Genomic DNA, 26,829 nt, shown 5'->3' on the forward strand with positions numbered 1-26,829 from the left:
CATGGAGTGGGCGGTATTTTTTGGAATAAGGCGTGGTTTACGCCGCATAAATTTTTACCAAAATCATTGGAAATTGAACGATGGTATGATAGATACAAATTCAAATTTCAAAACGCGGGAAACGGAAAAGCCGGGAGTTCGGTGGGCGGGTACTAATATGCAAATTTTTTTGGGAAAAGGCGTGGTTTGTGCCGCATAAATTAATGATATGCGGGTCGGGTCATGGAGTGGGCGGGTACAGTTATGGAAATTTTTTGGAATAAGGCGTACTTTACGCCGCATAAATTTTTACCAAAACCATTGGAGATTAGAAAATGGACGATGCCAAAAAATTAATCATGTGACATGTCGTCACAAAGACATTAACTGATTAATTGGCTGCATATAAATAAAATAACAAATCAGTTTTCAATGTTTTAAGTTTTTTATTATTTTTTTCATTCAATTAATGTGCGGTTTTTTTATCTACAATGAAAAACAAATCCAAAAAAGGTAAATTCTTGGACCTGCCTTTTGTTTTTTTTTCTTTAACAATGAATAATGAAGTTTTTGTTTGCTTTTTTTTCTGGTACTTTTCTTGTTATCTTATCATTGATTCAAACAAAAGTAATATAAACGCGAATATTAATATTCAATTATTAGTTTTTGTTTTGTTTGGGGCAAGAAAAACCAAAAAACTAAAATTTTTCTTCAAAGTCGTAGATAATGGAAAAAATTCAAATTCCTTACGTCGGTCGGTCTTATTTTAAATTTTCTCGTTTACAAAAAAAATTGTAGAAAAAAATCTAGTAAAATCGTAAAATGTTACGAAAAACGAAACAAAAAAAATCACGTGAAAGTGAGGGAAGAGAGGAATCTTTTTTTTTTTTTCACTTTGCAGTTTAATGTTAATTTTTTTTAACTCTCAAGACTTAATTAATACGTAGAAATATAAGTGTGGGTTTCGGCTTTCATAAAGCGATAAACAGAAATATTTAAAAAATAAACGCTGGGACGAGCTGGGGGATTATGAAGTTCATTATTGTCAATGACGGGTTTTATAGGAAGAAATTTTTGACGCTAATTTCAAATTTATATTAATGAGTTTATGTTTGGGGGTGTAGAAGGAAAAATCCCAAAAACAAAACCATTTTTGTTGTGAATTCTTGAAGATTTCCCATTCGTAATAAGAAGAAACATATTTATGATCATAATAAGAAATTAAATTTAACTCCTTTTTTAGTTGGTTTTTAGACTCAGAGAGATTTATATATATATTTTGTTTTTAACGGGAGAATTTTTTTATAAACTCTCATTCGAACATTCGGCAAAAAACTTTTGGATATTTTCGATTATTTATTTAATAATCTGTTTAAATCTCCCATTCCCCCACCGCTTATTTTGTAATTTTAAGCCGCAATTAGTGAGGGGAAATCATTCCAATCATCGACTTTAGGAGCCGATTGTTGATTTTTTCGGGGCCCCCCTTCATCGCGACGCCCAAAACCGCGACGACCGCCTTCGGGGGCTCCAAATCCGCCTCCGCGACCTCCCCCTTCGCCTTGTTCTCTGTCGGAATCATTACGGCCACGCCCACCGCGACCTCCTCTTTCCCCGCCTCTCATGCCACGCCCCCCACGATCTCCTCCTCTCATGCCACGTCCTCCACGCCCTCGACCGCCTCTTCGGGAATCAGCAAAGTTTATTTCGATATCGACAACTTGCTTCATTCGTCCCTTACGAACAAAGTCATCGTCATCCTCCTAAAAAGTTAAGACAAAAATATCTCAAATCCTAAACTAACAATTTTTTTAAGCCTTGGTCAAGCGTACTGTAAATTGTTACAAGAATTCTTTCAGAGAAGTTACTTAACTAAACTGAAATGGGTAGTTTCTTGTTTTTATCTACTTTCCATAAATTGTGTTAAACTCACAAACAGAATTTGACACTTTTATAAAATTATACAGAAAGCTATATTGTGTTTTCTTTTCCCTTAAATTCGCAAAAGCATTGAGGAAAAATAAAAAGTGAACGATATTATCCTTACGTCACTTACATCAGTCTCTTCCTCTTCATCATCGTCAGTGGCTTCCTTTTCCTTTTTCTTGAGTACAAACAGTTTCTTCCATTGAGCATTATCCTCTCCTTCACCCGGCTTGCGTAAGTTAAATTTAGGTACAGATCGTTTGTTTTCTTGCTCGCGTTTCCATTCGTCCAAGGTCATTTCTTTAGCATCCTCAGCTGTGAATTCCTTTTCTTCTCCGTCAATTACCGCCTCTCCGCTTTGTTCTTCATCAGCATTGCCATTTCTTCAAGAAATAAATAAAATGTTAGTAATAAAAGTGAAAGCGCAAATAGAATCGCTAAAGATTGTTTAGAAATTTGGCTGTTTACTAAGTATTTCTTTGTGATAAAACTATGAACTAGTTCTCCACATACACACCATCAGTATAATTTGATTTACCGTCACTTAGCACACCATCAAAGACATAGTTTGCCCTCGTGGTCGGCTTAATAGTGAGGGAAATAAGGGTTTTTCTGGGAGATAAAAACGTTACCAACTTAGGTTCAGTAGGTTCACCACCAAGATTTTCCTCATCTCCACTTCGTTCCGCTGGTTCGCCAGTTTCTTCAGTTCCAAATCCACCACCGGGAGAAGACATTTGCATATTAAAGGATTCACCTCTATTAAAAACGATTTAAAATTGAGTTTTATCTGAAAATTGGGTGAAAGAACCGCTTACTACACACTCAAAATCATCCTTAACAGTTCCCCAATTATGAGCTCCACCTCCATCACGTTTTTCAGTAGGCTTCACACTGCTGAAAATTAAACTGTCTTAAAAAAAATCTTGCCAAAAAGCAGACTGAAATTCTAAACAAAAGGGTACATCACCTTTTATCGCTGCCACTTTGTCTGTCAAATTCTCGTTTTCCACGTCCATCAAAGCCACCACCACGGCCTCCTCTACCTCTTCCTCGGCCAGGTCCACCCCTAGGACCGCCTCTGCCTCCACGGCGCATTTCTCCATCACCTCCTCTATCCCTGAATTCCGAAGTGGCATTGGGTGGCCTGTCTTCTCTGTTCCTCCTATTTTTACGTTCCTCAATGTCCTTTTGATCTTCTCTGGGGGCAAATCTCCCTCCCCTTTCTCCTCCACCTATTGACTTTGTTGTTCGAGATCTAGGGTCACCACCTATCAACGTAACATGACACCATATTTAGTTTAAATTAAGTCTAAAAATTCAAAGAATTTCTACAAAAATTCCATGAAATGTAACTGAATTTTTTCTTTGCAATAAACTACACAAGTTTACCACATACACACAAACAGTAATGTTAATTTACCCTTAACTTAGCACACCAATAATGGCAAAGTACCAACATGGTCGGCTTAATAGTTAGGGATAAGTGTAGGTAAGTGACTAGGCAAGAATGTGCACTTGAACAAGTGTACACAGATACCACGTGATATGTTTAAGTCTATATATCATTACAAAATGAAGTGTATAAGTAATATCTGCTTTAACAAAGCATGGTTAAGCCTCGCGTATTATGACCTTGGCCTATTCTTAATTTTTACTCTAGCACCGTCCCTTTCTCCGCCACCCCATGTTGCAACTTGCAAGGCACAAAGAAATTCAACCAAGTACGAAATAAAATAAATATAGGCCCATTGTTTTTCTTAAGTACCAGAATTAAGGTTAAAACCGCGATATGATATCTAAACCCAAGAATATTGTAAACAACTTTCCCTAAAAGGCAAATAAAGTTGGGAAACTATTGTGTAATGCACGCGTCGTTAAGCCTAGGCGTGTTCTAATGGCGATGCTGGTTAATTAGGCTTAGAGAAACGGAATGATTATAATGGAAATAATGTAATAGAGCTTGCCTTCTTTTTTGTTGATGGGAGAAGGTTCGATATTCCTCGTTGTAGTGTCTTTAGAAGCTGGTTTTTTGGTTGTGGAGAGCGCGGGAGCCGTAGGTTTGGCGCCCGTCGTAGTTTTGGTTCCCTTAGCTTTGGGATCTTTACCCTTGTCCTTTTTCTTCTCTTTTTCCTCCTCCTGTTGTCTTAAAATGTCCAAAGGATCCTCTTCTTCGTTTAGGAACAAATCATAGCGGTTCCTAACTCCTATACCGTAGCACGACTCCATTTCTTAATGGAGATGCGATTGGATTTAATTTAAGTTTACTCGAGAAGACAGTCATGAACAATGGCCGATCCCTCACCGTGCGTGCTTTCAGCTTCCACCTCCGAGTCGGATGCGGCTAGCGAATCGCGCGCACCCGAAAACCTCTACACCCACTAGACCCCCACAATGACGTCACTATCATACTAGCTCGTTTTATATTCTCCCTATAAAAATAACGAAATAAAATGCATTTCCAGCACTTTTATATAAAGTTTAAATTATAAAATAAATTGTATATAATTTAACATTAAAATTTGTGATATTTAATTTTGTTTATAATTTTACTATATTTCGTGCCGTTTCGGCGCTGGAAACGCTAAACCACGGGGGTCCTAACTTTCACCCCACGTGAGAGTAAAAGAGGAGGGAAAGAACGGGACGGGAGGAAAGAAATCGAATTGAACGAGGGAACAAACACCCTACAAAAATTTAAAACAGCTACGGCTTATAACCAGTGATCTCATGGGAGTTTTCAACAACATTATTACCCCTCGGAATCGTTGAGACGCGGGAAATCGGCGCGCGCCTTTGATGTATAGGGGGAAAAATTAAAGTGCAGATTAAAGGCGCGAGATCTCCGATTTGGCGGGAAATTCTGGCGGTTAAATGCCAGTTTATTGTTCGGCGAGATAGCGATAGGAAGGGCGTCGTACAGTTGGACATTTAAAACATTTAAGTTTTAAATTCGGTTTTGTTTTTAACTTTGTAAAACACGTAAACTTTCTATAAAATGGCTACGGTTGAATATATAAATAAGAACGAATACCAAAAATATGAAAGAAGAAGTGTTATTATGAGTCCAAAGAAAAATAGACCAGTATTTACAACGAACTTAATGTCCAGTCCACCCATAAAGGATAGCCGATTGTTCCCCTGGAATTGGGGCGAAAGTGCTGGAGAAATTCAACTAAGTCCCAATGAATCCCTTAATTCAAGTGTTGGAGAAAGTAGCGGGGAAAAAGGTGGTTTAAAAGATTGTTCTAATGATAATGCCTCAGACTGTGGTCAAAATGGGGCTGATCTTAGAAGAGGAAGACCCAGATTGGATGCCATAAGTTCCCTTATAATGGAAGGAACTACATCCCATAGTCCCATACGCTGCCAAGTCTGTAACAGAGTTTTTCCTAGAGAAAAATCTCTTCAAGCCCATCTACGAACACATACAGGTAGAGTACCTTCATTGTTTGGCTTCTAATTCAGGAAGGTAGCTAATATAACAAATCCTCCTTCATTTCAGGAGAAAGACCATACATCTGCGATTACCCCGAGTGTGGAAGACCATTTGCCCAAAGTGGTCAGTTAAAAACTCATCAACGTCTTCATACTGGAGAAAAACCATTTAAATGTTCAGAAAATGGATGCTACAACCGTTTTACTCACGCGAATCGTCACTGCCCTAAACATCCTTCAAGTCCTCTTTTGAGAGATGAAAAATTCTACAACAGTTCCACTTCAAACAATGAAAATCAAAGTGAAGCTGTTACCCAATGGCTGGAGAAATACTATGCGGAGAAATGCGATAGAGCAACAATTAAATTGAGAGAGAAAAAATTGAAAAGAGAATTTGATGATCAAGAAACAAAGGAAGCTGTGAAACGAGTCAAAACTATTTGTCAAAACCCCGCAGTTACTGTAGAATCTATGCCAGAATGTTACTCAAAGACCCAAATTGAAAGTGCAGAAGAATATATACCATTTCACAACGCTACTTATGTTAAAGAGAACAATGATGAACTTATGGGTGCACTGGGATTGATAGAATTAGGGGCAGTGTGCACCGTAACTACTGAGAATTGTGTGGAAGAAACATATCAGGCAACATGCCCCTTAGATTTGTCAAGCTCCAGTTTCAATTGAAAACATTTTAATGGCTTTTTTTAACATTTCTCATGTTTTTGCCAAAAACATTAACAAAATGTAAATAATTAAGCTTCTAAAGCTACTTAAAAATATTCTATTTTTGTGAAAATATCTCAAACTGAATCCATTGCATTTGTTTTTATCAAATAAATTTTAGTTCAACTAATAATACTTTCTCGCATTCATTTTCTCCAAGAAGACGCGCGCACGTGGGTTTTGGCGGCAAAAAGGACAATGAGAAAAGGCGCCAAAACTCACGTGGGATAGAAAAATACAATTCAACCAATCAAAATAGGCCTTTTCAAAAAGTCCCCTATACAAAATATGTAGCCGGGGGGAAAAAGCAGAGATGGAAGGCATTTTTCCCTCCCTAATTTCTGCGCGCGCACCTGTGAAACGTCATTTTTAAAATCGCCTATTGAAAATTGTACTCCCAATCGTATTACGCAATTTAGTAAAATCTACTATCCATTCATGGAGTGTACCCAATCAGATTCAAGTTTTCACTTTCTTTCCAACTAGTATAGTAGTTTTTCTCCTATATTTAGGGATTAAATGGCAGCTGTCAAATTCTGCGTATCATCCGTCATTTGAGCGCGTGTATTTAAATTCCCGAGAAGTATAAGGCTTAAATCAATTAATTTTAAGTGAAATAATCAAATTTAATAATGGCAGAACAATTTTATTACCCTATTAAAGAAGAGATAACCAACTTAAACGATTATACCTTTATTATGGTGAGATTTACCTAAAATATTTATATAATCAACTTTAAATGACTTTTAATTTTAAAGCCTATAGTTGCCGCTGGCAATGTAGGTCAACTATCAATTGACCTATTAATATCTAATTTAAATGTGCAATTACTGGGTCGATTTCACCATTATTCAATAACTCCTATAGTAGGAGGAGATCCATATTCTAATGACTCTAAATCATTTACTACAGCTTGTCAACGTAATATAACAATTTCTCCCACATAAATTAGTTGAAAGTCAAGAAAACTAATTAAATTTTGACTAATTAATATTTAGTTTACATTTGCACTGATCAAAAACTAGTTATACTTCAACAAAGATCACCAATTTTGCCCGTGAGTCACAAAAGTAGAAGTTCATTACCTGAAAGTAAATAATTTCTTTAATTCTAAAGACTTGTAGACAAAAATTTGTGTCCCTGATTTCTGATTGGATTAAAAATCAAAGTTTCAAAGCTACCATTATCCTATCCAGTGCCTTTAATCATTTCCAAACTGAAAATGATAAAATACAGTAATAAATGTTATCAAGAAGTGATATCTAGTTTATTAGGGAGAAGGTATAAGATGCCTAAGTATTCGCGCGCCATAGTCCCAGTCCCCCTTTCAAAATACAAGGGGGGGATGTAAAAGGAGGCGGGGCTATTTCGCCTCTCCTCAGTCGGAAAATATGACTGTAATTTTCGTCACTCGTGACTCGCGTCGTCGCGCTGACGTGAGTATTCAAGAACCAGTGAGATACTGGTTGTAATTTAGAGGCGGGGATTAACTCCGGATCTATGTTTGCACTTGAGATAAAGCTGGAAAAGTGGAAATGTGGCGAATTTTTACCTTCTCCCTAGGAAACTAGATATCGCTTCTTGATGTTATATAAAATAATAAATACTTTAAATTAACCATTAATTTCATCACAGCAAAGTTCAATATCTGGCCAATTTAACTAAAATCTCAGAAGGAACCATTGTTAAGGAAAAATTAACAAAATTGAAAGAAATTGGTTCATTAATTGATAATGCAAATAATTTTGATTTACCCGGAGCAGGAATCACTGAAATTCTCTTTAAAAAGCTGTAATTACTAATTAATTTAAACCTAATGAAAATTAATAACATTTTTAATTTAATTACCTATTTTGATAGCCAAGAAATGAATGAATCTGTCATAGTTATTTCTTGCTTCTGTTCGGAAGGCGATAACACTCCAGATGCAATATTCTTAGTTGAACATTTCAATCAAATCAAACCAGTTTTGAAAATTGTGAGTACTAATTTAATTTAATTAAGATTAATCTAACCTAATTAATATTTTTAATTTAATTTAAGGACCAAGGTCATAAGGAATTCAAATGGCCCATATCTTGGAGTTGCTTATATGGAAACAAAGCTCCAAAATCCATTTACTAAAAATTTAATTAAAACCTTAATTAATCATTTCCCCGCAATTTTTATTAATTATAATTAATTAATTAAATTCACTTTTCTCGTCGATTACATAATATACAGTTAGCAGATAATCGGTTAAGACTTGTCAAATGTTCGATTTTCTGTGTAAAAATCTGTACATACTTTTTTTTTTCAATTTTATTTCATCAATAAAAATATTGTTTCTTTATCGTTATTTGTTGTTTTTACAGCGTTAATTTTACACTAAATGTTTGATTTATCTAATAGACATAGTTCGAGTATGTGGGGGGTGAGAGGTCACGACAAAGGCAGTGAGGGGGTCAAAGTGCGACGGGGATTTTCTTGTTTTGTTTTTCAGTCTGATGGCCAAATTAATTAATTAATGGATTCAAGGCTTTCGTTTTCGTCTTTGTTAGATTGATTGGGACTTAGGGTTAGTTGGAAACGAGGAAAGAAGCTAAGCCTTGTCAACCAATATAAGCAGACAATGGGACTTAGGGTTATTGGGAAAGAAGCTAAGCCTTGTCAACCAATATAAGCAGACGATGGGACTTAGGGTTAGTGGGAAAGACGCTAAGCCTTGTCAACCAATATAAGCAGACGATGGGACTTTGGGTTATTGGGAAAGACGCTAAGCCTTGTCAACCAATATAAGCAGACGATGGGACTTAGGGTTAGTGGGAAACGAGGAAAGACGCTAAGCCTTGACAACCAATATAAGCAGACGATGGGACTTAGGGTTAGTTGGAAACGAGGAAAGAAGCTAAGCCTTGTCAACCAATATAAGCAGACGATGGGACTTAGGGTTATTGGGAAAGACGCTAAGCCTTGTCAACCAATATAAGCAGATGATGGGACTTCGGGTTAGTGGGAAAGACGCTAAGCCTTGTCAACCAATATAAGCAGACGACTTATGACAGCCATTTTGGGGGTGAATTGAAAATCCACGTTGTTTAAACAATCATTTGGTTGGAAAACATTTGATTGAAGGGATTTATAATAAAAAACTTGAATATAAAATTTAACTAAAAATCTGTAAAAGGAGAGTATAAAAGCATGAACGTATTCACGATAAACATGAATATAATTTAGCAAATTCATATTTTCTTTGTAAATTGAAGCTTTAATATAAATAAAAAATAACTATTTAAACGAATAATAGTAAATTATAAACGAATAATTAACTAATTCTGGATGGGGGGGGGGGGAATATAATTGTTAACTAAAGTAAATTGAATTGATTGGAATTAAGAACAAAAGATTATATACAGCTATATTAATTAATTAATTAAGCCGTTTACATTAATTAAATCTAAAAAATAAAGGCTATGAAAATAAACAAATTAATTATATAATTTAACGTTACGCCATCCATGATTAATAATTTTGTTTAAATATGAAAATTTCCGGCAATACTGCTTTGGTTTGGTTTGTTTTTCTTCATGAATACACTTCATAATTAATAATTAATAATTAACTAAACATAACTAAGATTCGCGGTGGGTGGGGGGAGGCGTACATTAAATGGAAGTCCTTAAATTTTAAATATTAGAATTTAACTAAAATTAAATTAAACTTTTGTAAATTGCACTGATTGCGTATAATAAAAACGAGATTATTAATAATTGCCAGAAACTTTATAATAAATAAAATTAATAACCCAATCGCGCCCCCTCCTCCTCCTCCTATTATTATTATTTAATTAATTAATTAATTTAAATTAAACGATAAATCTTTAAACTAATTTCATAAATAAAAACTATCTTTGTAAAAAAAAAAAAAAAAACAAAGGGAGGGAAAAACAATAAAGGGCCATATCTAGTGTATTGTTGTTTTTTTTTTGTTTTTTAAAGGCAGCGTTTTGGAAGTACCAATATATTTCTTTCATGTTTATGGATGACTTTTTAAATTTTTTTTTCTTCTCAGATCTAAGAGTTTTAATTATTATTTTTGTTTGTTTGTTTTCCCCTATGAACTGCTTAACGAACGAGGCACCTTTTTAACTTTCCGTGATCTATTATATATATATATATGTATGTATATCATTGTTCATTTATATTTTTTTACAGGCTACGAGAGCTAACGTTCTCTTGTTCCTATTTGTTTCAAACGTAACTCGTGGTTGAGTCTCCTTCGCAAAGATATTTTCCTACAAAAAGGTTTCGAGTCACAGTTTTAGTTCACTGATTTTTGGTAATTAAGAGCGCGGGTGGAAGACATTTTTGGATAAATTACGACCTTAAATAGCGCGCATTCATTTTTTGACAAAGAAAATAAGCGCTAGCCACTTTTGTGACAAATATATAACTTGTGACAATGACGCAAAATGGCCCCGAATTAATTTTTGACAAAGAAATAAGCGCTAGCCACTCTTGTGACAAATATAAAACTTGTGACAATAACTCAAAAATCCCCCAAAATTATTTTTGACAAAGAAATAAGCGCTAGCCACTCTTGTGACAAATATAAAACTTGTGACAATAACGCAAAAATCCCCCAAAATTATTTTTGACAAAGAAATAAGCGCTAGCCACTCTTGTGACAAACATAAAACTTGTGACAATGACGCAAAAATCCCCCTAAATAATTTCTGACAAAGAAATAAAAACTATACACCTCTTGACGAATATAAAGACTGGTTACAACGATCAATTAAACTTCCTCAAATAAATAAATAAGCCAAGCCATGAACACCATGTGATAAAAATACAACTTTTCAGCCACAGCCAACTTGTGGCAATCAATGTTGCAAAAACAAACTCAAATTCAAAGAAATTCAACCAAACTTGTGACAACATGACGATTACATGTGCGATGTACGTGTGACAACAATGAAACAGACAAGTACTCACCCGCTACAACTTGTTTCTTGACGAGTGACAATCTATAACCCAATCCTAATAACTCAAAATCGGCTCCTGATAATGACGTTCCCATACAGGTGAACTGAGCAGCCAATGTGCTAGGAGTTGAGGGTCCCGAGGTCAAATCAAAATGAGCTCGAAGAGAACCCATCCCCCCACTATCAGAATGATGGGACAATTCAGATATCCACCATGTTGCACGTTGATTCTCACTTGTCCTACAACGTCACAAAAACCGACGGATTACGTAATGTCAGAAGGGGATAATAGAAGAAGGATGACAAGGAGGCCTGGCTTTTGATTGCCCCCACAGAGCCTGGCCTCCTTGTGTAAATGGTATGAATCCTCCTAGTCTGAAAACTAAGTATAACCAGAAGGGGATAATAGAGGAAGGATGACACTCTGTATCCTCTTAATGCTTTAGTTATGTAACGTCATTCTTCCCAGGCTCACCCTTTTAGTTTGCTTTCCCGCTCATCAAACTACAAATGGGCATCGCACCGTAAGGTGAATTCTATAGTTGTTTGGCACTAAATCCCCAGCAATCATCCCACAAACCTCGTCTTGACGTGGGACAAAAATGCACAAGCGCGTCTTGCCAAATATTTAAACGCTAATAGAGTAATGATGAGGGAACTATTTATCGCGTATGTGATTCGGTTTAGTAACCTTGCTCCAAATGTACCGATGTTGGAAAGAATGACGTTACACTCACCCCACTTTGTGGAATACTTCTCTCGAAGAGAAGTATTATATACTTCTCTCGAAGAGAAGTATTATATACTTCTCTCGAAGAGAAGTATTATATACTTCTGGTAATGTCTATGATTTCAACCCCCAAAATCTGCAATTTCTTAAAGCCATGTTGATGATTACTTGCCATTGTAAGGATGGCATAGACTGGACATTAGTTACTCCACCATCAACAGGAACGACAACGCTAATATTGGTAATTGGTGCCATAGTTGCTAACGCTCCCGGATTGTACTTGTAATCTATTTTTAAATCAGTCGTCTCTTCTTCGCACTTCCAGTAGGCGACCAAGTGCAGTGGTGTGCTTTTTGCGCCCGGAAAATGTTTGATCTTCGCCAAAAAAAAATGAGATAGAAGTCTGTCTAACTGTACAATTCCAAAATGGTAATTGTTATCCTTCCACGTTAACTTACGTGATATTTTAAAATATCTATATTGAAATAGGAAGCGTTTGGAGTCTGTTCAAATTGTTTCCTGAGTAATGCCGTTAACGCTGGCATATTAAATTCGTAAACGTGTTGGTCACCGGCTGACATATTAGGATCCCTAACAAAGACGTATACGTTAAATCACCCATAATTCTCTTAAAAATTATTACAACTACAAGAAATTAATTAAACGTACTGAGATATTAGCTGTTTATTGGGTAAAACATTCTCTAATCTGCCAGTTTTTGTGACTCGAAATGATAAAGTAGCCGGTGAAGGATTATTAGCTAAAACTTGAACAATGCCAGCGGGAAACGACACCTTCATGTCACCCATTAGCCGAACTTGGCATCTAATTAAACGCAAATTCTTTAAACTTTCTTTCAATTTTGGGGGGATTTTTAAAGGGAGGGTGAAGAAGAAAATCAAGTGATTTTTTATCGATTCTTCTACTAATTATAAGACCGGTCTGCATAGTGAAACATTCAGGAAATACCAGCTCCGAATGATTTTAAAATTATTTCAAATTAGGTTCAGATTTTAAGGATAATTTTAAAGAAGGTCCTCCGACCAATCGCGTAACGCCCTGCCTTTTTATTAACAAAATTCTCGTGGCACGTTCCGCGTTGAATGAAATTTATCACGAGATTTGATAAAATTAGGCGCGCGACGTGACAATCGTGGCGCGAAACACGGAGCGTGCCACGAGAATTTTGTTAACAAAAAGGCAGGGCGTTACGCGATTGGTCGGAGGGGCTTATTTAAAATTATCCTTAAAATCTAAACCTAATTTGAAATAATTTTAAAATCGGAACTGGTATTTCCTGAATGTTTCACTATGCAAACTGGTCTTATAATTAGTAGAAGAATCGATAAAAAAAAATCACTTGATTTTCTACTTCACCCTCCCTTTAAGTAAAACATTTTACTTTGCTTCGTCAGTGCCTCTAAAATACGCGTGAACAACTTCCTGAAACGCTACGGCTAAAGGAATAGGGTCGGACATCCCTATAGTTAACGGCGACGGACCTCTAGAAGACCCGACGGACATTGAAGTCGTTTTAAAATCACTCGTTAAACTACCGACACTCTCCGTCCGCGTCATAAGACCCGGTAATGGTGACATTCGACCTCTAGACATATGCTACAAAGATGTCAAGAGAGTTTGTTTGTTTGTTTGTTTGTTTTTACATTGGTCAAGGGGTACAAACAATCAGTCGGGATAAATAAATACTAACTTCGACTGATCTTCTACCCGTTGGAGGTCGAGGTAATAACGGACCCGAACTTAAAATGGAAGCAGTTGGCGTTCCAACTCGACTACTACTATTACTATTCGTAGCGCTATTATTAATTTTCGTTAATTCCAAACTAGAATCATTATTTGCCGATATTTCAGCGAAAATATCGCTTAATCCTTCAAGGGAGTAGGAGTAAATAAATTATTACATAGTTCAAGTTCAAATGTCAAAAACTTTAGTCAAGAAGCGATATCTAGTTTATTAGGGAGAAGGTATAAATTCGCCTCCACATTTCCAGCAGCTTTATCTCCAGTCCAAACGTATAGTAGGTCCGGAGTTAATCCGCGCCGCCTCTAAATTACAACCAGCATCTCATTGGTTCTTAAACTCACGTCAGCGAGGCGACGCGAATGACGAAAATTACAGTCATATTTTCCGACTGAGGAGAGGCTGCGAAATAGCCCGGCTTCTCCTTTTACGTCCCCCCTTGTATTTTGAAAGGGGGGACTGGGACTATGGCCTGGCGCGAATACTTAGGCATCTAAAACCTTCTCCCTAATAAACTAGAAATCACTTCTTGCTTTAGTAATTCACCGGCGTAACGATTGGAAGATGAATTGGAGGTCGTATCAGTCGCGACTGGACTGGAAACTCCGATTGTAATTGCGCCAGTTGGAGTTGAGGCACTGGAGGCGTTAGGACTAAATAAACTTAAAATATCACCATCTGTTTTACTAAAAATAGAAAAAGGAGTGAAGCTGGAATAATTTTAGAGCTAGCGCAAGCAGGATGGGGAAGAAATTATTTAAATAAGTTAATTAAAACGGTGGTAATTAACCTTTTCAAGGGGCCGTCTTCGGGGGTCGACATGGCGCTATTGAAAGCTCTTCGATTCTAAATTTAAATTCAAATTAATTTAATTTATATTTGTCTCAACATATAAAACGTATTTGAACGGTGGGTTTTTTTTTTCCAAGAAAGTTTTGAACAAGCGGTGTGTTTTTAATTGCGATACGATTAATAATAAGTGTGATCATGCTTTAGGTATAGTTAGGTTATTTTTTTGAGCAAATTAAAGAGTGAATGAATTATTAATTAATGTGCGACCCGAAATAATTATAATTAAGCTAACAGATTATAAGATATTATATAATTTTAGAGTAAAAACGCTGTAAGTACCGCAAGAAGATTGTATTGGCCAAAAAGAAACCTATTTTTAAGGGATCGGAATTTTCAAGTTACAAAAATACCACGGTACAATAATAAATATAAAATTAATAATTGGGCCTAATTGGGTTTAAAATATTGTAAATTAAGTAAATAATTAATTAAGTTTAATAACAGGCATGGAATAAATATCTATCTATCTATATCGAGGGGCTAGCCACTTACGAAATATGGTGTACAAGCCTTAAGAAATATATTTCAATATTTCGAGAAATATCGTAATATTGGGAAATATCGGAAATATTGGGAAATAATGAGAAATATCGGAAATATTGGGAAATAATGAGAAATATCGGAAATAATGAGAAATATCGGAAATAATGAGAAATATCGGAAATAATGAGAAATATCGGACATATTGGGAAATAATGAGAAATATCGGACATATTGGGAAATAATGAGAAATATCGGACATATTGGGAAATAATGAGAAATATCGGACATATTGGGAAATAATGAGAAATATCGGAAATATTGGGAAATAATGAGAAATATCGGAAATATTGGGAAATAATGAGAAATATCGGAAATATTGGGAAAAAATGAGAAATATCGGAAATATTGGGAAATAATGAGAAATATCGGAAATATTGGGAAATAATGAGAAATATCGGAAATATTGGGAAATACGAAGGAATAATGGAAATATTGGGAAATACGAAGGAATAATGGAAATATTGGGAAATACGAAGGAATAATGGAAATATTGGGAAATACGAAGGAATAATGGAAATATTGGGAAATACGAAGGAATAATGGAAATATTGGGAAATACGAAGGAATAATGGAAATATTGGGAAATACGAAGGAATAATGGAAATATTGGAAATACGAAGGAATAATGGAAATATTGGAAATACGAAGGAATAATGGAAATATTGGAAATACGAAGGAATAATGGAAATATTGGAAATACGAAGGAATAATGGAAATATTGGAAATACGAAGGAATAATGGAAATATTGGAAATACGAAGGAATAATGGAAATACGAAGGAATAATGGAAATATTGGAAATACGAAGGAATAAGGGAAATATCGGGAAATAAAGAAATACAAAATAATAGAAATACTGAGAAATACGAAGGAATAATCGAAATATTGGAAATTTAAGGGAAATATAGTGAAAATATTGGAAATTTTAGGAGAAATATCGGGAAATAAAGAAATACAAAAATAATAGAAATAAATCGGAAATATTTGGAAATAAGAAATCTGGTGTACATTTTTTGGGGAAGTGAGTAGCCCCTCGATCTATATATGTACGCTGCAACCTTTGAATAATACCTTAAAACTAGCTATAAATGGTTCCTTAATTTATAGATTGAAAAATTAAAATATTAAAAAATTAATTATTTGTAAAAAAAAAAATACTTTTATAATCTATAAATATATTTTTATAAAATCCATTCCCAGGTTAACTATACTAGTATTAAGATTAAAATAATTAAAATTAACTGACTTAATGAGGGGAAAGAAAAATGTATTTTAAAAGTATAGAAAAATAAGATGCGCCATGCTTTAAAGGTTTGAACATTATTTCAGTTGTATCCAAAGCTAAAGCTATAAATTGTGCAAAGGGGAAGAAGGTGGTCCATAGATATAATAATAATAATCAAAAATGCATTGTGCGCAATGCAATGAAAGTAGACGAAAATAGACGAAAAAAGGTATAAAGGGGATGTAGATTTTTTTTTACAACGTAAATTGATTATTTTTGTACCTTGAAACGTATGTGCAATGCGTCTGGTCGCCGGTGCTGATTTTTGTGTTGTGTGCGCGTGTTAAGAAGAAGGTACCAACAATTAGTACGATTTAATTAATTAATTATATTTAATCGGCGGCTAATGGCTCAGTGTTAACCACCCAGCACCAATTACGTGTTTATTAAATATTAACATTGCGTTTTAATAATTTTAATCGGGATGATTTCAAGCTCGTACACGTCACCTACGTCACCTACGTGTCTTAAGCTGTTTTTGGTAATTGCTATCCTAAATAATTAAGATGATTATAAAAATTAATTTCTTACAGAATGTTGCGAAACAGGTGATAAGGAGAGTGTTCCAATGGTAGCTCGAAGTTCATCAACGCTAGCGCTCATGGGAGCTCCGTTTTTTAACGGTTTAATTTGAATGTGTATTTTTTTCTCCTTTTCCTCTTCCTCTGATTCACCGTCAGAATCCGAATAGAAACTGTCTTTATCATTTAAATACGAACGAACCCATTAAGGTTAATAAATATTTCATATATCTATGGCAAACGACGGAAAATGGAAAAGAAATTCCCGCGAAATTCTAAGAAATGAAAAGGATATTTTCTTTTTCATCTGATAAAGGTCGTATTCTAAACCCTTCATCATCAACTTCGGGATTTTCCTTAAAATAATAAATATATATATATTTTGACATTCCAATTTTGCCCGTCACATTCCAAATATAATGTGAAGCCGCGTTTACACTATACAGGTTGTTTCTGATAAGTCTGCCATAAATTAAAGGGAGTCTTCTTAGGGGTGAACTGAGTAGAACACGGGGGGGTCTACAACATTCAGTTACAGAGATATTGGCTCCATAACATTGATTTGGCTCCCAAAACCAAGAATAAGTCAAGTCATACACAGGGCCGGAAATAAGCACAGGACACTGGACATTGTCCAATAAAATTTTAAAATGTCCCATAACTTTAAAAAACTAAGGGGGTCACTGGACATTTTGACCAATAAATTTTCTAAAGTTTTGATAGCTTGACTATGAAGATGCGACACTATTTTAGCACACTCCAGTGGACAATGTCCAATAAATTTTCCAGTCAACACACACATGTCCTATAAGATTTTTTTCTTATTTCCGGCCCTGGTCATACATGGGGAGGAAGGCATATAATGGGTAGAAGTTTGCGTACGCTGGTAAAGCTAATTACTTCACGCGTGTAGCTATTTCCTTGTTTTTGGGGGCAATCAATGTTTGGGAGACCATACCTCCGTAATCAAATGTTATAAACCCCATGTTCTTTGACCAGGGTTGGTTCATACAACTTTTGGAAAACAAATTTCCCTGAGATTTCCAAAATTCCAGGTTTTTCCCCATATACTTCCCTGAATTTTCCAGGTTTTTCCCGTATATGGAGTATCCCATGGAGCAAATGCTAACGAAGGAGGAGGGGTAAATAGGACTATTACATAATCAAAGGACATCCCCGTATCTCTAATATAACCAGAGTTATGAGCGTCCAAAGTATAGCGTAATGTTAATCCTATGGAGGTTATGTTTATGAACATTTTGCTTAATTACTCGGCCCCAGTTTGTCTTAGTCCCAAGTCTTTTGTATGGTTGGATGGGCGGTAAATAGGACTATAACATAATCAAAGGACATCCCCGTATCTATAATATAACCAGAGTTACGAGCCTCCAAAGTATAGCGTAATGTTAATCCTACGGAGGGGATGTTTATGAACATTTTGCTTAATTACTCGGCCCCTGTTTCTCGTAGCCCTAAGGCTTTAGTATGGTTAAATGGGGGATAAATTGGACTATAACAGACTCAAAGGACATCCCTGTATCTCCCTGATTTTACTAAAAATTATAAATTTTCCTGAGGTTTTTGTCAACTATTTATTTCCCTGATTATTTCAGGTTTGTATGAACCCTGTTTGACACTTTCCACTCTGTACGACCCAAACAACAACACACACCCTTTTATTTATGGCAGACTTATCAGAAACACAACGCATAAACTTTGAAACATTTTTTGAGCATTTTGTCAACATAGAAAAGCAAAATATTTACGTTAGCCATACAGCTTTTTCATTAGAAAAGGAGTATTACTAGAATTGACGTTTGTATGTTAAAACGTCAACACGGTTTCAAAGCTTAAATTGTAAACGAACGCGGCTTTAATTAAAAGTCCCTTTAAACTATCTTAATTAATTAAAAGGGACTCGCACTAACGAAATTAAATTAAGTTCTTACGGATTTTGACTGGTTATTAGAGTCGCTAAAATAAATAAAGAATAAAAATAAATACGTTCAATTCAAACTACAGTATACGAGGGGTCGGACGTTCGGCATTTTAGTGTACGGGATTTTGAGATTTCAAGATTTTGACAAAGATTTTGCCCCAGATTTTGAGATTCTGACTCAGATTTTAGAAATCTGGAAATCTAGTCCAAGATTTTAAGATTTCGGGATTTTAAAGGAGATTTTCAGATTTTGAACGCGATTTTCAGATTTCAAAGAAGATTTCGGGATTTTGTTCAGGATTTTCAGATTTTGAAGGAGATTTCGGGATTTTGTTCAGGATTTTCAGATTTTGAAGGAGATTTTCAGATTTTGAAGGAGATTTTCAGATTTAGAGGAGATTTTCTGATTTTGATATTTTAGGATGAGATTTCGGGATTTTACGTTAAGATTTCGGGATTTCTAGATTTTAATGTGAGATTTCGGGATTTTAGGAGAAGATTTCGGCATTTTCAGATTTTAAAATAGGGATTTCGGGATTTTCAGATTTTAAGGTAGGGATTTTGGGATTTCTAGATTTTGACGTGAGATTTTAAAATTTTCAGATTTTGACGTGAGATTCTAAAATTTTCAGATTTTGACGTGAGATTTTAAGATTTTTAGATTTTGACGTGAGATTTTAAGATTTTTAGATTTTGACGAGAGATTTCGGGATTTTCGAGAGAGATTTTAATCAGATTTCAAACGAAGTGTACGGGATTTTGACAAACGTCCGACCCCTCGACAGTATAGAAGGAAAAACCACTCTTAGAAGGGACGATATTTCCCTTATTTTAAAGTGAAATTATAATCCCTTTTAAGATTGATTTGCAATCGAGGAAAGTGATGACAAAATACAATTTAGCGTACCCATCATCTCCAATACTGCCAATACTGTTATCTTCTTTACTATCGTTGTTTGATTTCTTTTTCTTTTTCTTGTCACGCCTTTTATCCCGTTTACTTTTTAAAAACCCTACCGAATTTGGAATTTCCATTACTAAATTTAATCTCGAGGTTTGACTAGCTAGCGGGGGGAATGAATTTAAACTGAGAGAATTTTAAAATAAATAATAAGCAGATCTATAAGAGGTTTTAACGGGGACCAAGAAATTCTACCAGAAAAAGCCATAAATAAATAAAAAAAATAAATAAATAAAAGTAAGAATTTGAGCTAAAGAATTTTGTTTATAGTAAATTTTTGAAATTTTGGGGGTTAGAAAAAAAATAAACTATAATCCTTTCACACTTTTCGACATTTTTACAAATTTAACTGTACAACATGCCAACGCAAATGTCTGTCGTTAAACTTCGACAGTGTGAAATTTCAAATTTATTAAGCGAGAAAAATACCACCACCCCCCCTCACTCTGAAGAAATATGTTAATTTGTTCTTAAGAAACCACATTCCCTAAATGATAATTTGAGCGTATTTAAATAAATTAAACGCAATTTATTAATATTCCAAGGTTAATCCAGAACTTCGGAATATTTCCCATTTACTTTAAAGGGAGGGTGAAGTAGAAAATCAAGTGATTTTTTTATCGATTCTTCTACTAATTATAAGACCAGTCTGCATAGTGAAACATTCAGGAAATACCCCCGAATGATTTTAAAATTCAAATTAGGTTCAGATTTTAAGGATAATTTTAAAGAAGGACCTCCGACCAATCGCGTAACGCCCTGCCTTTTTATTAACAAAATTCTCGTGGCACGTTCCATGTCTCGCGCCACGATTGTCACGTCGCGCGCAAATTTTATCAAATCTCGTGATAAATTTCATTCCACATGGAGCATGCGTGCCACGAGAATTTAATTAATAAAAAGGCAGGGTGTTACGCGATTGGTCGGAGGGGCTTCTTTAAAATTATCCTTAAAATCTGAACCTAATTTGAATTTTAAAATCATTCAGAAGTATTTCCTGAATGTTTCACTATGCAGACTGCTCTTATAATTTGTAGAAGAATCGATAAAAAAATCACTTGATTTTCTACTTCACCCTCCCTTTAAACGGTTGAAATATTCATGGAAATAATTAAATGCACTCAAAATTAGAAAATTGCGCATAGGAAGAAAAAAAATAACAATCCCAAAAGCTATTTATTATTTAACCAACTACAGCAACCCCAAATAAACCAGCTTGGCGAGGAACGAACCATATTTTTGTTAAATTAAATTAATACTATTTTGAATTTTCCATAAAAGTAAATTAATTTCAGTTAATTCATTAATTAATTAACAAAAATTTAATTGGTTTCCAACCCCGCAACTAAAAAAACCTTCGCTTGCTGAAGAAGAGAACAAGCCACACATTCACACGGTAAAACAACCAAAAATAACAATAAAAAATTAGTACGAAAATTTGAATTTTATAAATAAATCAAATAAATGAAGAGAAAAAATAAATAATTAAAAATAACAAAGAATTAAGACAGATGGAAATAAATAGGAAAGGAATGGATAACGGGAGGGGGAGCGGCGTTCAAGTTTTTTTTTTTTTGTTCAACGCTGCTGTTGAGATATAAGGAGAGTAAATAGACCTGTGCTCCAGGAATTCCAGTACACATGCCAATCTGCCAATATATTTAATCCACAGCCAACGGGGAAATGTCATTTGTAAAACGTTTTATTTTTATTTTGGAAGGCATAATTGGAAAAAGGAGAAAGAGAGAGAGAGAGAGAGAAAGAGAAAAAAAAATCAAAAAACAAGATCAATTTGAATAAAATAAGTTAATTCAATTCAATTCAATTCGTTAATATTGTTTTTGGTTTTCTTTAAGACTTCCAAAAATTACCAATAAAACGTGTATGTTTAATTTAAAATAAGTTTTGTCTCTCTTATCAATTTTCTCAAACCCCGAGATCAGACTTAACAAAAAAACTACTAATAATTAATTCTGACCACATGCTAACTAACTTATATAACTTAATTAATGACTATACCATGATAAAATTCATTCTACGCTAAATACTTCTTTCAGTCGAAAAACAACTTATAGTTTGGCACAAACACGTACGTTATTATTTACTTTGGGTTAATCTACTTTCTTCTAGATATAAATATTAGCATAAGTTTATAAATGATATATTCCATAAGTATGACACTTCCTATGCTTCGTAATGCTAGAAGTTACGAGCGAGAGCTAGTTGGAGAGAATTGACTACACTCGGTTTTACAGTCCATCTTCCTATTTACTCTGTAGCATGAATCTATATAACTATGAATATACAGCTCTATCATATGCCCCTTCTATCATGTCGATTTGGTTTGGGTGTTACCATCCTAGATTTGACGCGTTTTTCGTAGCCAATCACAAGACAAGAGGAAGTGACGTTTCGAATTTACACACCCCCGGACTGCCCCTCTCTTCTCCCGCTCCTAACACTAGCAGACACGTGACTGGTGTCTCTTTTTGCTAAGCCCCGCCCAAACCTTATCGAGAGGTTAGACAGCGTAACGCAGCTGTATATTCATAGTTATATAGATTCATGTCTGTAGTAAACCTTAGACAGCGCCTTAAGAGATTCTATGACCTACGTCACTTCATGACAAGCTCTCAGTAACCAGTGACAAACTTATGGGACATATTTTATGAACTTATGATATTAGGATTTCAAAAAAAAAAAAATTATGCGTAATGAACTTTGCAAAGTGCAAATTATATTAAAATACAAAAACTAATTAGGCAAAATTGACTAATTACTAATTAGCCAATTCTGTGGCTACAAAATTAAAGAATAATCAGCCTCTAAATTTTTATTGCAAAATATTTTGTGCCAAAAATATTAAAATAACTAATCAGCCAATTTGTAAGTGTAATACGTAGTTAATTAAAATTAAAAATCAATTAATTGCTAGCGTTGTGCAATTAATAATATCAAAAGCGTCTCCTTACAAAATCATTCGTTCCTAAAATCTACGTTAATTAATCTAAGTGAGTGTGAATCGACAAGGACAGTATTAATTAAATTCGGTGGTTAATTAGTTAGCAGATCATGCCGTTATGTAAAAGCCAAAAATATTGTTAGTATTATTAATCATGTGTTTAATATTTGTGTTAAAAATTAAATATAATTTTTAACAGAAAAGTGTACGAGGAAAATTAATTAAAACATTAATTAGTAAGCTATGTAATTAATAAATCAATCAATTAGTGAGCGTGGGGTTTGGGGGCAAAGCTCAAACAAAATATATTCTTAAAAAAATCTCCCCCCCCCCCCAAAAAAAATTTAAAAATAAGTTAAATAAATAACCCAATTTGTCGAGTGCCAATTTTTAGCGCATAATTACCAGTAATTTAATTAATTTTGGGTGGGGTTTAATTACTGGTAAAAATGGCGCTATATTAACGGACTAAAAATAATTAGCTTAATAATAATAATTAATAAAAAAAATATTTTGGCAAAAATAAAAGCAAACCATCACCACCGCATGGGATCGATATTGATTGTTTCACGTTCATCTTCGCAAATAGATTTTGACAGATTGTTTTTCAGAAATAAGGAATAAATTGGCCTTATTCCTGATCAACGCCACCGAGGCGTAGCGGCGACTTTTGGAACTATAATAATACGGTAGCCAATTACAGGTGGCGCTGGAGTCGATGGACTCTGATGGAGATCTGTTATTTTCTATGTTTTGTTGATCATCGACTCCAGCGCCACCTGTAATTGGCTACCGTATTATTATAGTTCCAAAAGTCGCCGCTACGCCTCGGTGGCGTTGATCAGGAATAAGGCCAATTGGGGATATTTGTGAAATAAATATGTCACAACAAAATGAAATTTGAGGAGGAAAAATTAAAGTTGTGAACTTGAGCAACAAATGAAATGAAATTAGAAAAATAATAATAGGAAGAAAATAAATGAAATTCTACAGCGAAATTAAAATGGGGAGTGTTTTTGCAGATAAAAGATTATTATAGATAAAGGTGAGGGTGTTTGTGACAAAAAAAAAAAATAATAATAATAGGGGATGTTTTGTTTTTAAGTGAAATTTACGTGGCGGTGATTGTGAATTACATTTGGATGCTCTGAAGGTGGTCCTAGTTAGGGGTTGGCCGTTGTCTGAAGCGGATGCTTGTTGAACAACGCCATCCTGGCCTGAAAAAAGACCACACTCGCTACGCTGGTTAAATCTTAATTTCCATCCATATAATTTGCCATTAAGTAATTAAATTATTTACGAAGCATTTTTTAGGCTTAAACCCTTGGAAGGTATAACCACCGAGGATATTATTATTATAACTTCGTTATTAGAAGCGCAACCAAATTAATTTATAAATTAAAAAATTTTAAGCGTTAATGGCGGACCCATGATTAAAAAACACCCACGCCGCGCGTAATTAAAATTAATTTTGACCCAGCTTGGGATGAAGGGATACCCACGGGTATATTTCTGTTTTCCCGAAGGGGGGGGGGGTTATTAATGATTTGAACCCTAGCCACCCTAGGAGATAGAGGACGTACCAGCGGTAGCAGATGAGGAGGAGAAAAACAGGTCCAAAAGGGATGTGGTGCGGCGTGACGGTTTGCTCTTTTGCCGTAACGAGAGCAATTTGTTACCTTCTTTTTTAATCGGACCTTTATTATCTCCTCCTTCCCCGGCCCCACCACCGTTTGATAATTCCGTAGATTGTTGACAAGCCCCGCCGCCAGATTGGTTAAACGACGTTGATATATCGGCTTCTTCAAACTCAATTGGTCCTGAAGAACCAGAAACCTTAATTACAAAACTGGCGCGACAATTATCACTTTCAGGGCCAGCCATTTGTACCAGGTTTCTCAGCTCCGGTGCCTCTTAACTTGGTAAACTGTTCCAGCAGTTTATTTACATCCATTTCGTTGCACTGTTGACGAAATTCAATGTGAACTTGACCAATGAGAGCGTGACTCCCTTCTAAAACTTGAGCGTACGTTGATAGGAATTCTTTCATTTGTTTCAAGTGAGTTTCTTCAATCGTTTGAAAATGCTATGATTTTTGGGCCAAAGTGAGTGTGTTTAACTTTCAAGTACTTTCTCCACTTTTGTTAAAAAGTAGGCAAAGTAAATACCTCGCAAGAAACAGCCATTTTTTTCTCAAATTCGTCACGAATTCCCGCGTATTTTTCTATATAAGACTTGTACTCTTCACCTAATTCGTGTGGCATTGAAAAAACCGTTTTCTCTTCTTGAGCCTCAACGTTACGCTTGCCCGATTTTAAGGCAATTAATTTAATTAAGCCAATTCCCTATATACTTACAAGCTTTCCTACATTTCACTTCAGCCTAAAATACATTTAAGTTTTTTCTTTTCAGAATTTTTTGACGTAATTTGGGGTAATAATGCCATTTCAAGAATGTCAGAACCAAAGTTGAAACTACGCGATTTTATTAAGTTTGCAGGCTTAGAATAGTTCAATATTTGGCCAGGGAAAATATTAGTTTTTTTTATAAGATTGTACGTGTTTTACTAAAATTTTCGAAAACTTATCCCGTTACTTAATTTTTAACAGCTTTTAACCGTCACGAAGTAATTTTTCTACTTGGTGCTGTCAGTCTTAAAATAGCAACGGCACAGATGATTTTATTAGTACCTTTTCAATATCTTTAACCGATCCATTTTCACGTCTAAGTTTTTCGTACTCTAAACACCTGGCATTATAGTTTTCTTTCGCCTATATAGATTGATTTTGATTCTTAGCCAAAAATCTCAAACTCTTAAGAGATTCGCGTGACAGACTAACCTTATGCAGCGTTAACGCAGTCTGTTGAATAGACTGAACAACTTCAGAAGTACCCGCTTCTTCCTCCTTAACCTAATTGTTTTTATTTTCCCCATTTAATAAATAAATATGTCTGACATCTTCGTTAAAAAATATAGATATCTCGCCTGTTTATGTCTTTTGTGTTGCTCTTCGCAATATTTCTGAACTTCTTTAACTAGGTCTTGAAACCTTTGTAACATTTGCGCGTGAAGAGATGATAATTTCTCCGAAGACGCTTTTAATATTTGCCAGAATGGCGCAAAGGTACTTTTCGGGGGGTAAATTTAGAGTAAGATTCTACCGCTTTTAGGTTGTTTAATATATAGCCTACCCATGAGTGCAACCAGAACCAGCCTGCTTTGCAAGTTTGAAAAGTAATTTGGAATGTGTTTCCTCAATTAACGCTCTTTCTCTAAAAAATTCCGCTAACTCCTTACTAGCACCATAGCCATATTTCATATTACGATATAGTATATCATAGCCATTATATTTTTCTCCCTGAAAGTTTTATTACGGCACAATATGATGTTAGACTTGTATGTTTTAAATAAACAAGGCCGAAATTTTTAATTGATGCTAAACTCTTGAATAATAATTACACTACATATCTCGCTGGTTTAATTTAATGAACCTTGGAAATTCATAACTTCTTTTAAAGTATACACCCACTGTGGTATGTTATTAAACCATAAAAGGTCAATGCTGGTCAACGTAATTTTGGATTAAGTTTAACATACAAGTTTGTTTGAAGCCAAGTATAACAAATTTAGGTCAATACAATGATTAAACAAACCGTTACATTTCGAATATAAATACTTGATAAAATGAAAACAATACCACCCACATATTAAAAGAAGTCCGTAAAACAGTACTTCCCTTGTAATATTCCCCTACCCAATCCCCTCCCTCATATAATCATGAATACTCCTACAAAAATTGACCAAGGCTTAATAAAACCTTACATCAACGATCCGTGACTCTTAATCCGAGCTTTAAGTTGCTAAAATATAATAAAATTGACATACCCAGAAGTATTCTCGAAAGTCCACAGTCATTTCTAATAATTAAATCATAAAACAAAAGCTAAATTTCCAATATAATTAACAATTTTAAACACAAAAACTTCTCGCGTAACGGGAAAACACAACGCCAGTGACGAACTCGCGGCGACAACAAATAATTTTTTATTGATGGGGGGGATGAAGAAAGAGGAACTAGAGACCGCTGGGAACCAATCAGAAGCGATAAAATAACCACTGCCGTACCTGATTGGGGGAAAACAGGAACTAGGTCTTTTTTCCCCAATTCACGTGACCTCCCAGAATCGGATTTCCGATTTGAAATTGTTTATGCCATGTGCTTTTGTTGATTACGAAGAA

The 26,829-nt window shown here is 34.9% G+C and overlaps 4 protein-coding genes across 18 annotated transcripts; 2 read left to right on the forward strand and 2 right to left on the reverse strand.

Moving 5' to 3' along the window:
• Positions 1-405: 405 nt before the first annotated feature.
• On the reverse strand, positions 406-4,355 carry vig (vasa intronic gene). Of its 4 annotated transcripts, XM_089859023.1 has the most exons (7): positions 4,211-4,355; positions 3,873-4,136; positions 2,876-3,176; positions 2,731-2,802; positions 2,542-2,664; positions 2,027-2,288; positions 406-1,742 (listed from the first exon to the last, which is right to left on the reverse strand). In XM_089859023.1, exons 2-7 carry the CDS (start codon positions 4,132-4,134, stop codon positions 1,389-1,391), a joined length of 1,374 nt encoding a protein of 457 aa, XP_089715149.1. In that variant the 5' UTR covers positions 4,135-4,136; positions 4,211-4,355; the 3' UTR covers positions 406-1,388. The 4 variants fall into 4 exon arrangements, with proteins under 4 accessions (XP_089715149.1, XP_089715150.1, XP_089715148.1 ...); XM_089859024.1 differs by having other exon boundaries at positions 2,731-2,799; positions 3,873-4,247; XM_089859022.1 differs by having other exon boundaries at positions 3,873-4,247.
• A 348-nt stretch (positions 4,356-4,703) lies between these two features.
• LOC149610174 (zinc finger protein 367-like) lies at positions 4,704-6,202 on the forward strand. The gene is made up of 2 exons (XM_089859027.1): positions 4,704-5,339; positions 5,411-6,202. The coding sequence occupies exons 1-2, from the start codon at positions 4,904-4,906 to the stop codon at positions 6,028-6,030; spliced, it is 1,056 nt and encodes a 351-aa protein (XP_089715153.1). The 5' UTR covers positions 4,704-4,903; the 3' UTR covers positions 6,031-6,202.
• A 268-nt stretch (positions 6,203-6,470) lies between these two features.
• On the forward strand, positions 6,471-8,407 carry LOC149610175 (proteasome assembly chaperone 2). Its single transcript, XM_089859028.1, has 7 exons — positions 6,471-6,770; positions 6,828-6,990; positions 7,068-7,126; positions 7,186-7,304; positions 7,705-7,860; positions 7,930-8,047; positions 8,113-8,407. Exons 1-7 carry the CDS (start codon positions 6,702-6,704, stop codon positions 8,191-8,193), a joined length of 765 nt encoding a protein of 254 aa, XP_089715154.1. The 5' UTR covers positions 6,471-6,701; the 3' UTR covers positions 8,194-8,407.
• On the reverse strand, positions 8,214-26,632 carry LOC149610176 (F-BAR domain only protein 2). 12 transcript variants are annotated; one of them, XR_016376596.1, is made up of 25 exons: positions 26,476-26,632; positions 25,782-25,948; positions 25,576-25,717; positions 25,430-25,501; positions 25,280-25,360; positions 24,947-24,971; positions 24,758-24,837; positions 24,480-24,675; positions 24,173-24,409; positions 23,726-23,806; positions 19,574-19,679; positions 18,677-18,701; positions 17,021-17,083; positions 16,738-16,911; positions 16,429-16,464; positions 14,318-14,373; positions 14,074-14,213; positions 13,477-13,655; positions 13,168-13,382; positions 12,435-12,590; positions 12,224-12,356; positions 11,938-12,140; positions 11,046-11,275; positions 8,831-10,342; positions 8,214-8,656 (listed from the first exon to the last, which is right to left on the reverse strand). XR_016376596.1 is itself a non-coding variant. In XM_089859013.1 (24 exons), exons 1-24 carry the CDS (start codon positions 26,503-26,505, stop codon positions 10,299-10,301), a joined length of 2,709 nt encoding a protein of 902 aa, XP_089715139.1. In that variant the 5' UTR covers positions 26,506-26,632; the 3' UTR covers positions 8,214-10,298. The 12 variants fall into 12 exon arrangements, 11 of the variants coding, with proteins under 11 accessions (XP_089715139.1, XP_089715137.1, XP_089715132.1 ...); XM_089859013.1 differs by lacking the exon at positions 23,726-23,806 and adding an exon at positions 21,244-21,276 and having other exon boundaries at positions 8,214-10,342; positions 24,287-24,409; XM_089859011.1 differs by lacking the exon at positions 23,726-23,806 and adding an exon at positions 21,244-21,276 and having other exon boundaries at positions 8,214-10,342; positions 24,269-24,409.
• Between the last annotated feature and the right edge of the window lie 197 nt (positions 26,633-26,829).

The sequence above is a fragment of the Phalangium opilio genome, unplaced genomic scaffold (genome assembly GCF_054372755.1).
Source record: "Phalangium opilio isolate 3A_F unplaced genomic scaffold, DU_Popi_V2 ptg000329l_1, whole genome shotgun sequence".
NCBI classification, from domain to species: domain Eukaryota; kingdom Metazoa; phylum Arthropoda; class Arachnida; order Opiliones; family Phalangiidae; genus Phalangium; species Phalangium opilio.

Bases quoted from the DNA above. Each gene is read 5' to 3' on its own strand.
- LOC149610175 (XM_089859028.1), top strand. From the start codon at position 6,702: ATGGCAGAACAATTTTATTACCCTATTAAAGAAGAGATAACCAACTTA. The intron at 7,861-7,929 runs GTAATTACTAAT...CTATTTTGATAG, and splicing joins GAAATTCTCTTTAAAAAGCT to CCAAGAAATGAATGAATCTG. The intron at 8,048-8,112 runs GTGAGTACTAAT...ATTTAATTTAAG, and splicing joins TCAAACCAGTTTTGAAAATT to GACCAAGGTCATAAGGAATT.
- LOC149610174 (XM_089859027.1), top strand. From the start codon at position 4,904: ATGGCTACGGTTGAATATATAAATAAGAACGAATACCAAAAATATGAA. The intron at 5,340-5,410 runs GTAGAGTACCTT...CCTTCATTTCAG, and splicing joins CCATCTACGAACACATACAG to GAGAAAGACCATACATCTGC.
- LOC149610176 (XM_089859004.1), bottom strand. From the start codon at position 26,505: ATGACTGTGGACTTTCGAGAATACTTCTGG. The intron at 16,912-17,020 runs ATCCTTTTCATT...TCGTATTTAAAT, and splicing joins TATCAGATGAAAAAGAAAAT to GATAAAGACAGTTTCTATTC. The intron at 16,465-16,737 runs GTAAGAAATTAA...CACAAAAATCAG, and splicing joins CACCTGTTTCGCAACATTCT to CACCGGCGACCAGACGCATT.
- vig (XM_089859023.1), bottom strand. From the start codon at position 4,134: ATGGAGTCGTGCTACGGTATAGGAGTTAGGAACCGCTATGATTTGTTC. The intron at 2,665-2,730 runs GTGTGTAGTAAG...CGTTTTTAATAG, and splicing joins ACTGTTAAGGATGATTTTGA to AGGTGAATCCTTTAATATGC. The intron at 2,289-2,541 runs GTTGGTAACGTT...TATTTCTTGAAG, and splicing joins GGTGAACCTACTGAACCTAA to AAATGGCAATGCTGATGAAG.